The sequence below is a fragment of the Solanum stenotomum genome, chromosome 3, assembly GCF_019186545.1.
Source record: "Solanum stenotomum isolate F172 chromosome 3, ASM1918654v1, whole genome shotgun sequence".
Taxonomy (NCBI): Eukaryota; Viridiplantae; Streptophyta; class Magnoliopsida; order Solanales; family Solanaceae; genus Solanum; species Solanum stenotomum.
The window spans coordinates 10568056-10580392 of record NC_064284.1 but is presented as its reverse complement, the minus strand read 5'-3'; the positions used below and the strand labels follow the sequence as shown (position 1 = coordinate 10580392).

The 12337-nt window shown below is 28.1% G+C and overlaps 2 protein-coding genes across 2 annotated transcripts; both read left to right on the top strand.

The window, feature by feature from the left end:
- Positions 1 to 950: 950 nt before the first annotated feature.
- On the top strand, positions 951 to 3988 carry LOC125857916 (pectinesterase inhibitor-like). Its single transcript, XM_049537570.1, is given in 2 exon segments — positions 951 to 1020; positions 3498 to 3988. Coding segments are annotated over 2 exon segments (561 nt in total).
- A 3300-nt stretch (positions 3989 to 7288) lies between these two features.
- LOC125857914 (pectinesterase inhibitor-like) lies at positions 7289 to 7816 on the top strand. The gene has a single exon (XM_049537569.1). It carries the CDS (start codon positions 7289 to 7291, stop codon positions 7814 to 7816), a length of 528 nt encoding a protein of 175 aa, XP_049393526.1.
- Positions 7817 to 12337: the final 4521 nt, after the last annotated feature.

Here is a 12337-nt window from a genome sequence, read left to right as displayed (position 1 = left end):
CTTTACGGGTGTCCTATTACCCCCTGAACTATTTAAAACTGTAATAATTGCACCCCTTAAAAGCCATAACCAGATCTGTGTTGGCCTGTGAACTTCACGCGTTTTACAGGTGAAAATTCAATTAATTTTTTTTTCAATCTTTTTATAATTCCTTTCCACGTTTTCCAATATTCTCCCAATTTCTTCAAATCTCTAAGGTAACTTCTTCCCACAATTCTTTCAAATTCCTATGGAATTGTGAGGAACAAAGATGAATATTGATAGCGGGAGCTTGTCAAGCGATATTCGAGTTTTGCTTGTCAGAGAACATTGAAAAATAATCTAAAAGGATCTGTGCATATCGCTGCTACGTCGAAGTTTTGCTTGCTTCGCCGGAGCTCGCTAGTTGGAGCAGTGCAACAACAAGGTTTTGTTGTTGTTGTTGTAGTTGACCTTGTTGTGAGAACAGAGGTAGGTCTTCATGGTGGTTGTCTCGGAATGGGAGAGAGATAAGAGGAGAGGGGAAGAGGAGAACGGAGTTTTATTGGTGGTTTGGGTTTCACTGGAGGCGGCGACAGTGGTGGCTTATGGTCGAGTAGCAAAAGAGGGAGAACAAACGAAAGCACTAGCAATGCCATTAATGGAGGTCAATTGAGATTGAATCCTTTCATTGATTAATTGAAATTTGAGATTGATAATTAAAGGATCTACAATAAAAAGGAAAAAAACATTTTCATTAGGGAGTTCAATTGAATTTGATGTAAACCCAATTTAAATTTTTTTTCAAATCTGATCCAGATTTCAATTTTGGATGATTGAAAAACATGTCATTTTATCTTTAATTGAATTGATTGTTTTTTCTAAGTTTTTTACATGAGAGTTTATAAGTTTGTGTGAAATCAACAATGGTGAATCCGGTATGAGAATTTGGTCTTTGTTGCTATGGAGAAGAAACAATGGTTTATTTAAGGATGGGGAAGATGACTATTGGAGAAAGAGAAAATTTTCGTCTAAATTCACCTTCTAACGCGCCTAGAGGAGGTGAGAACACCTCCTATGACAGGTCAGCACTTAAGTGTGTAGAAAATAGAGAAATATAAAGTTCAGGGGGGTAATAGGACACCCTTAAAGTTGGAGTGTGTAGTTGGGATTTCGGGTATAGGTTGGGGGGTTTTAGACCATTTTATAAAGAGCAACTTTCACATATAGCAAACATAAAAATCATATTTGTATGTTATAGTTATAGTTTGCATAATTGTGCTCCATAACAAATTTTATGTTTGCTATGGAGCTTTTGATTTGTATAATGCGCTACAAATATCCAATTTTATACAAATTGTTCAGTTTTGTATAAATTCATTTATACATTGTAATTTGTATAATAAGATTTGTATTTGTATAATTATAAGTGTATAGGACGAAAATATATGTATTTGTATTTGTGTATATATATATATATATATATATATATATACACACTTTTCTCTCGTTTTATACAGACATAAAAGCATTTTATACATTTTATACCGAAATGTATAAAATGACTAATTGTATACCGAATCAGATGGCAAAAAAAAAGGGATGTTTGCTGCGAATTACAATTAAAATAAACTATGACTATAACATTTAATTTGAATTAATAGTTTGCTATTTCATACAATTTTCCCTTAAATATACCCATATGAGATTATATATATATTTTTTAAAAAATTAAACTAAAATTAATTTTTTTCATTTTCATTAGACGAAAAGGGTATATGTGAGCCATTTGTATATAAGTAGGGGTATATATGAGTCACTTTTTCATAACGAGGGGTATATCAACTCTAAAAGACAAAGTTGAGGGGTATATCAGACTCTTTTCCCTTAAAAAAATAACAGAGCCAAAAAGATTGAAAGATTTTGGAGGAAATTAAACATCAGTTTGAGGTGAAAAAAACTAGATGTGTACAAAAATCGAATTGATCAATAATTGAACTGAAAAAAATACTATTTGGTTAACAGATTTTTAATGGTTTTATATAAAAAATTATCGTACTATCAATTCGATTTTAATTTTTTAATATTGAGTTATTGGATAAATCGATAACCCATTAAGAATCAAAATCAACTAATCAAAAATTGATAAAAGATCGAAAACTAATAAACCAAACCAATAATATATAAAATCTAATCAAACGGACCAAAAACTCTATTTTGCAACTTAATAACGCTAGTAGAAAACATGATTTTTTAATGCATAAAATTTATAGAAATTTAAACAATATACTGTACATTTTAATAAACAGTAGTAGGGGAATGTTTATTATTATTACTCTATTTGTATAATCACTAAACATTGCTATATATTTTATTTTTATAGTATCTTTCTAATAACATAAAATTAATATAAAATATTGATGTTTGAATTTCTAAATAAAATTGAATACTTCGATCTCAAATTCAATTTTATTGGACTTATAAGAATGAGTTATTGTTGACCGACTTGAGTTAAGGTAGCCCGCTCGTTGGTCGTTAGTCACATTTCTTGCATGGTCAATTCTTGCCGGTTTAATGTATAATAATGATAATAATAATATATTCAATATAATCCAATTAACCAGGATATAGGGAAGTATACGTAGATCTTATTACTATTTTAAAGTTAGAGAAGTTGTTAGTTCTATAAAAACAGTCAAAAGCAATACAGAAAAGAAATAACAAAAATAAAAAAGTCATGAAAAAAATACTATAGACAATATGATAAATCATATTTAAAAGTAATCACAATAAGATAATATGATAAACAAAGTAAAAAAACAACAAAAAGTAATCAAACTAGAAGGACAAGAAGCTGCACGAATAATACTATGATCGACTATTAATACAGAAAGAAAAGTGATCAGGATTTTTCCTTTGTTCATATTACATTGAGTCAGTTATTAAATTCAAAATAATTAAATTACTTTTTTTTTTGAAAAATAACATAAGTAATTTTCAAATTGTGCATTTGAAATTATTAAAGGACTTTTAAAATATAAATCGAGCCTATGTACAAAGTGAGCTTCTAAATATTTTACTAGTGCGGAAAGAATAATTCAAATCGATAAAGTAAAATAAAGAGATTTTGTTGGACTGATCAAGTATTAATAAGATTTATCAATTATTTAGATGGAAAGAGTATATTTATGACTGAGCAAATTACAAATATGTGTATATAAATCTATGTTTGACCAAAAGACTCTACCTTTTAAATGCCTTACCAAAAAAAATAAAATCTATGTTTGACCGGACATCCATTAAAAAAAGAAGGAAATATGCACTTTGACCATCAAAATGAAGAAGGTAGCAAAATCTTACCAAAAATAAATATGATTAGCTTCTTCTTCTATTTGGTTAATATATGATTAGTTTCTAAGTAATTACTTACTTATATCAATATGTCCATCGATTGAAAGATACGTCTATATAAATGGCTAATCACATCACAAGTTATAATATTGTTATAACACAAACATTAATTTGATCATTCAAAATAGCACTCTCATACAACTTTGTCATATTTTTGATAGTTTCTCTACTATCAATTTCCTTCACGTTTATTAACGTGAGAGCCGATCTGATAAATGATGTTTGCTCAAAAACACGAAATCCCGCTATTTGTTTATCGGCTCTACAGGGAGACCAAGGTGCAAATCTCGAAGGTCTTGCGACTATCACAAAAGAGCGCAAGATCCACGTATGATCTGGTTAATTAAGACGTTGCTTACACAGACGACTGATCCAAACTTCGTGTTTGGAAAATTATAATGACGCTTTAAATAATCTTGGAGAATTATCAAGTTTTTTGAATTCTAAAGATTATGATAGTTTAAACATTCATGCTTCCGCTGCTTCGGATGATCCTTCTACATGTGATGACAGTTTTTCAGGGCCATCCGCTGAATCACCTCAATTAAAAGATGCTAGTGATAAGGTTCAAGGACTTATTGGTATTATTCTGGTTATTAGCAATCAATTGAAAGGTTGATACATGCATGCATACGAATTTATAGATTTATGCAAGATACTGTAATCATTTTCAAAAATATGAAAATTATTAAATCATAAATTTATGTTTATCTTTTCGGCTTTGTTCAAGCACTTACATTGTTTTAATAACACACTCTCTGATATGCTTTTTATTTTTAGTCAAACATTTTAAAATGGTATCTGATATGCTTTTGTGCTTTTTTGGGTGCAATCGTGCGGGCTATGAATATCAACACAAAAATAATATTAGTTCACTATATGATAACACCATGGTTTGGTTTCATATTATTTATTTATTGGGATATTGTAAATATCAAGTAAGTTTAAAATTTTCATACTTAAATCCTTCAAAAATACAAGTTGTGGTGTTTTTATTATCGAATGTTTATTAAAGAAATGTTTTTGGCCTTTAACTAAAACTGAAAACAGTAAATTGAAGAAACCAAATAAAACAACTAACAATTGTTAGATCATACAGGAGGGGGAAAAAAATTGAAAAAAAAAAACTTGCTAAATTTTTTTGGAGGAAAACATCAATTTATGATCAGATGATATATATCATTACAAGAAATATTTTTGATGTGGCGACGCAGTTAGTTTCCACAAAAGATAAGTGTTTTAGGGATTGGCAAAAAAATAATTGTCAATATGAAAGGAAATCTATTTTTTTTTTTTGCAACTTATAAGCTAAAATAAGTACTATGTTTTTTTGTGACAACTCTTTTAACTGCACAAAAAGAATTAGGTGTTTTTTTGGGCAATTATATGGGTATTTATAGCGACTTAATTTAATCGCTATAGAAGATTGATGACTGCTTATAATGATAGTATATCACACTATGAAATGCGACTTGTAAACCACATTTGTGAAATAGAAATTAATACAAATTAAAAATCAGCATCCTGAAACACAACTAATAACATTATAGGATTATTAATTATTTCTGATATTTTTATGTGCCGAGTCATTTTTAGTTGGTTTCAAAGGCTTATTGTGGCAACTATATACATACTTGTAGCGACTTTAGTTGCCGCAAAAGACTAATTTCTTGTAGTAAATTATACTAAATTTAGACTTTTACTTTTAAATTTTGTGAATTTTTGTTCATATCTTAATATTGATAATTTGTATTAAATCTAATTTAATTTATCTATATTTTTTGTAACTATTAAAAGTATTTATAACATGATTAACTTATAATTTTAATTTGTAAGCACTTTTAATTTGATCAAAATATAAAATACTTTATTTTTAATATTTAAAAAAAATTTCAGAAACAAAATTCCTAATTCATAACGTATCCTAACTTCCTTTCCATTTCATATCCGTGATTATCATTTTCCATAAGTGATACTTTTGAATTTATAATTAAGGTATTTTAGTCAATTTACTAAAATAGGTTATCAACATTTTTAACCAAACATGCTTATTATCTATTTCACCATAATTTTATGTTTCAATTTATTTGACTTTACTATTTTAATAGTCAAAGGATTTACTTCTTTTACCATATTTTTTTAATACTTTTTAAATATTTTAAATTGTTAACTAATAGTATGACTTGTAGTACATTTATGTAATTTCTAAAAATATAAATTTTATTTCCCAAAACATTGAAAATATTATGTTTGAAAATTAATACCGAACATGGATTTGTTTGATCATCAATTCATCATACTCATAACTAAAACATAGTATGACTATTTATTCATAGAACAATTTCAGCACTTTATTATGTTTATAAACTATTTACGACTCGTAACCCAAACAGACTCATATGAGCTTATCTTTCCTAATCCATTTAAACTTGAAATGGATAAAATACATTAGAAATATTGAAAACACTTCTGACCGCTAAAGTTGTTGAGTTCTATTCAAACTCGTAATCGACATATGCCAGCTCTGCCCCAGCTTATCAACCCAACTTTAAGATGAGATGAGTTAAAATATGAGTGGATCATTAACTCGTCCAAACTTAAATGAATTACTTAATCATATTTTCATAGACAAATTTTGTTACCCTAAGTCGTAGGTGCCTCAATCCTCCAATTTCTATACTGATGTAAATTGTATAATTAACACTCTTTCTGTTTCAATATATGTGAAGATGTTTGACTAGATATGAAATTTAAAAATGACATTTAGACTTTTAAAATTTGTGTTTTATAATCTAAAATAAGTCATGTATATGCATGGGAGACTATAAATCATTTCATTAAAAAAATTAGTTTAAAATTAAATTAATACTAAACTATAAGAAGAGAATCACCCAAATTAAAAAAGAAAGAATATATGTTTAATTTTTATTTTTTTTTTATTTGTGTCTTATAATCCGCCAAACTATCCATGTTAAGTTGGTTAACAATCTATCAATTCTATAAATTCTAATTCCACATATACCAATAAAAGAGGAAAATACATTTGAAGAAGGAAACAAATTATCCTCCATTTCTATCTTACATAATACTGTAATTTTATAAATGAAGACTGATACTAAAAAGTAAAAATATAGAACGTAATCACCTAAATTCAAGGAATATTGATTTCAAGGTCCTAATTATTTTTACCCTACCAAAAATACACTCATATTATTTACAGTAATTAAAATTTTGTCCAACATGAAAGATAACTTAAATTTGAATATATTTAAAATAAAATATAACATACATAAATTAAAACAAAAAATATATTATTAAATCAAGATTCAGGCTGATTGTGTCAATCTGCTAGAGCAAGTAATACAAGGAAGCAAAGTGTGACAATAAATTTATTCGGCAGAATATAAAATTAACCGAACTTTCAATTTAAATTCTAGCTTTTCCCTATGTGTTTGAGTTAGGGGTAGCAAATATAGCCTAAATTTTGATGGTCCATTTGATTTATTCAAAATCTTATGAGTCGTGAATAAAATAATTTTATTATAAAACTATAGCATATATTTTGTAAAAATTTTATGGTATGTTTTATAAATGGAGACTGATACTAAAAAGTAAAATATAGAATGTAATCACCTAAATTAAAGGAATATTGATTTCAGGGTCCTAATTATTTTTACTCTACCAAAAATACACATATTATTTACAGTAATTAAATTTTTGTCCAACATAAAATATAACTTAATTTAGTTTTTGAAAGATATATAAAATCGTCTAATATCTTGTATTTAAATATGCGTATATTCTTAATTTTCTTTCCATAAAATGCTAGACGTTTTAATTCCATGCCTTACTTATTTGGAAGACAACTATATAAAATGCATAACACAAGTTACAAAATAAAATTATTTGATTATACAAAATGACACTTTCATATATCTCTGCCTTGTTTTTGCTAGTTTCTCTATTATCAATCTCTTTCACGTTAACAAGCGTGAGAGCAGATTTGATAAGCGATGTTTGCTCAAAAACACAAAAACCAGCAATATGTTTATCGGCTCTACGAGGGGATTCTCGATCTAAAGGTGCAAATCTTGAAGGCCTTGCGACAATCTCAATAGACATATCACTAAAGAACATGCAATTTTCACATGATCTTGTTAATACATTGTTTAAACAGGCTACAGATCCAAAATTAAAGACACGATATAGTTCGTGTTTGGAGAACTATAATGATGGCATTGATGATCTTAGAGGATTGCCTGCTCTTTTAAAGTCTAGAGATTATTCTGGTTTGAATATTCATGCATCTGCTGCTTTGGATGATCCTTCTACGTGTGATGACAATTTTTCAGATCCACCCGCTGAAGCACCCCAATTGAAAGCAGCTAGTGAGAAGGTTCAAGGACTTATTGGTATAATTTTGGTTATTAGCAATCTACTGAAATGATTATGGTACATAAATCGTTGTTGACTTGAAAGTTATGAAATAAATGTTTCCCTTTTTAAATTTAATTCAAACCTTAATTAGGTATGTTTTATTTTTAACAAAATACACTTAATAAGAATGTTGAAAAGGTTGAATCCTTAACTTCACAATTGTAAGAATCAATTATACTAATGTATTTTTTTATGGATGGATTTGGAGTTTTTCCTAGGAGAGAGAATAGAGCTAAATTAACACTTATTTTTATCTAAATTACGTTATTCAAACAAGAAGAAAAAATCAATGCACACGAACATTTAGTTGAAAATAAATAAATTGCTTTTCTCAAACATCTTAAAGAATAGTACTTAATGACTAGTTCATCTATTATAAATCTTTAACGGAAAAGGATCATACGTAACTTTGTACTCTTAATTTTTGTATAAGTTGTACATTATAGTTATTTCGGAAATAAGTTATTCAAATATAAAATTAATACAATTTTTTATTTGTAATTTAGAAACTCACATAACTAATATATGTATAAGTTATAAGGGTAATGATTTATTATCTTATGCAGAGTAGAAGATGGAATAGCCAATACCGACATAATTTTAATCAGCTTCCAAACTTCCCCTCGATATTTAGATCTAGAGTCAAAATTTTAATATTTAAATGTGTATTTTTAATTTAAATATTTTAATATTAATAAAAACAAATGAGTCCTTAGTCATCATCTATGCACCCACTGAAGCACCCCAATTGAAAGCTGCTGGTGAAAAGGTTCAAGGACTTATTGGTATAATTTTGGTTAGTAGCAATCTAATGAAATGACAATGATAATGATACATAAGACACGTTGTAACAAATTGAAAGTTATGGAATAAATGTTTCCCTTTTTGAATTTAATTCAAGCGCCTTAATTACGTCTGTTTTACTTCTAACAAAATATACTTAATTAAAGTATAAACATAATGTTGTTTAGAGTTATTCCTAGGAGAGAGAAGAGAGCTAAAGTAACATTTATTTTTATCTAAATTATGTTAATTCAAATAAGAAAAAATTAATGCATACCAACATTTACTTGAATATAATTCAATTGTTATTCTTAAATATCTTAAAGAATAATACTTAATTCTTTAATACATAACCCTTTTCTGAAAGCACATAGTGAATACGACCCTTTTGGATTCTTTAATGAAGTATAAAAAATTCAATCAATATTTCTAAGGATCAAAATGAATTTGAAGTAATATAAATAATTATAACTTTAAGAGGACTAGATATCGAGAAAAAATATAAAATAAAATAAAAAGTCCTTTATTTTTAGTATTAAGTTCAAAATAGTTTTTAAAGTAACAATGAATAACTTTAATCGGTTAAAGTTTTGCAAAAATATTTTGATTACCATAAGATATTTATTAAGATTTGCTTGTTAAATTTAAAATTTATTTGATATTGCTGCTAAAAATAACTTATTTTTAGAAGTATTTTTTAAAAAAATAGTTTTTTGTTATAAAATATTATAGTGTGAAAGTTCACTACACCAAAAAGTTACTCTCACCCATTATCTCCAATACTTTCCTCCATTATGAAGATAATCACGACCTCCATAACCTCCACCTTTATAATCATTATTCTTGTAATCTTTCACTTCCATAACCTCCCCCATTATATTCATGTTTATGACAAACATTTTGTATGCCTCTATGTTAAACTATAAATAGAGGCATAAGGGTTCATATTGTATACATTTAAAGATTTGGTGAATACATGAAAGAAAGAAAATTATATTATATTGTTTCTCTTGTGTTATATTCTTCTTTTTATGAATTATCCTAGTAATTTTTCGGTTGCATGGTATACTTCATCTCTTATATATTATTTGTACTAACAAAGCTTGTTTTGTGGTTATTTTAAAATGGTTAGTAAATTATGATAACCCTCATAACAATGTTGAGAGGGACTATTAAAATGTTTTAATTTATTTTAATTTTGGACTTTTATATGGTTCCAACATGTTGTTCTAATTAATTAGTTTTGTTCATTTTTACTCAATTTTAAGTCAAATTCAGATTATATTTATGGTATTCAATATTTATTTTTTGGTAATGCATTTGGTTTATTAAGACATTGATTGAGGGTAAGACGGTGAATTCAAAATTCACCACACCAAGTGGGTAAGACATTGAGTAAAGACTCGTGCACCGTGATAAAAAGAAGTTGGGTTCAAGTCCCATTGGTTTATGACCAAAGGCTATATGGGTAAGACATTGGGTTTAAGTCTTAATGAACTATAGTGATGATATGATGATGACTAACATAAAGTTGTATTCTTTTGACTGAAAGTCATGAAATTTCCCCAATTAATTTGCTCATTTCTCTTGTGTGAATGTGGTAGCAGTGTATAATATGTCTGAAAAATAACAAGTGGTTGAATGTATGAATATGGGTATGGTAAAATGTTAATGGCCATCATTGTGGTAATTAAAAGGAAGAACATTATGAGTTCTTAATTTGGTCCTTCAAATGTGAAGGTAATTTTGTCCATCAAAGTGGTATGAAAGGTTATTGGGCACATTGTTTCTTAAGATGGTCCTTCAAATGTGAATGTAATTTTTATCCATCAAAGTGGTATGAAAAGTTTGGGCACATTGTTGTTGATGCAAGCCAATTTGAAAAGTTTTGTAAATCCTCCATCAAAATAAAGGAATACAAAATGGTAGTACATTTGGTATATTTGACCTCTTAAAGTGATGTTGAGGTGAGTCACATAAATTTGATAATGCCAAAGCATGACAATGAGTTTCTTATAAAAACTTATGGAGCATGTACAAATGGTTATGGTTCATTTCTTGAAGAGAATGTGACTTGTGTTCGTATGGATAAGGATATGTTCATGTATGGTTGGATAAATGTCACATCTCACCTCTACGGGAGGTTTGAGATATTGAAACAAAATATTTTGACATAAATGGTCATTTTGGTCATATACTTTGAGTACTACACAAATATTGTGGTATGTTTTATTATGAACTATTGGAGGACAAAAGAAAGAAATAATTCTTTTCTATAAAGGTTGTGGTCATGACCAAAATAATGGTGTGTGGCAACACAAATTTGTCAGTGGTTGTCAAGAAATAAGTCTTGCATGTAATAATTTTAACCATGACAATAATAATAATTTTCTCTTTGAAGGAGATGGTCATCATAAGAATGGTGTTGTGAGATTTGTGGCAGTACACAAATTTAATTAAGAGTTTCGGAAGAACTAATAAATTACTATCCAGAACTGAAAATAGTTCATAATATTGAGGTTGTAGTATGTCTCAAAAGAAACTTTTTAAGTTTCAAAGGAATTGAAAAAAATTATTAAGTTGAACTGTAAATTATTGAAAGATTAAATATCTTTAAATTATTACAGTCAAAGTGGGTTATGAATATTTACATAAAAGGTTACCCGCCTCTCTTGTTTGTTGTATACAAATATAGGCATGATGATGGAATCACATGCAAAAGTAAACTAGAAGTTTACTAGAATAAATGTCAGTTGGCATAACTGGTTGACCGTTTCGGTTCAAATGTGATGCAAAAGGATTGAGAATTCATGTGGTTATATGTTGAAGAAATAAAAAATTCTTCAAAAATTCGCATATGTTGCTTGTTCTCATTATAAAATGATCATTGTACCATTTAAGGTTTGGATTGTATCCCCTGAAATTATTTGGAACATACAAAAAGGTGAATATGGGCTCGTTCACCTGCCATGTGGACCGCTTACTATTATGATTTAATAGATGCATCTATGGTATGATCACATGTGCATTTGTATCAACTTACAAATTGATTTTTGTAAGGTTGTTTGCTCAAAGTGTGTAATTAAGAGCACAGTTTCAAACTATAAAGTTATGTTGATAATACTGGTTGGTTCAACAAAAATTATTTGCCTTCAATTATAGTTAGACCATTGATTATGAGAACAAATCTCTCAAATAAAATTTGGTATGAGATGAGATTATTTAACATGTATGCATCAAGCCAATAAAGTTCTTCCATCACAATTGGTTCAGGGTCAGGCACCAAATAATTTTCATCTAAAAATTTGATGTGTGCACATATGATTTTATTGTTCCACCACACACAAAGATGGATCTCAAATGAGAGTGGAGTAAATGTTAGATTTCCTAACATTAGGGGGAGATATCCTTAGCTGCTGAAAATTATGTGTGAGGTGAATTATCTAGATCTTCGTTAAAAAAATGTGAACTTGAAGTTCAAGACATAATTCATTTGCAAAATGTTGCAAATAATTTGCCAGATGTATTTGCTGACCCAATATTTTGATTAAGCTGCAGATGCTGCAATAAATAGTCCTTGAAGGACAGAGTCTATGGTACGTCAAAAGTGTGATAGACCAATCGATTCCAAAAGTAAAACTCCTTGAGGAAGGAGATGAGCAAATTATCAAAATGGGAATGATAATGAGGTAAGTGCTTTGAAAGAGCACTATGAAATAACACTTCATAAAACCTTGACAAAAGTTCA

Bases quoted from the DNA above. Each gene is read 5' to 3' on its own strand.
- LOC125857914 (XM_049537569.1), top strand. From the start codon at position 7,289: ATGACACTTTCATATATCTCTGCCTTGTTTTTGCTAGTTTCTCTATTA.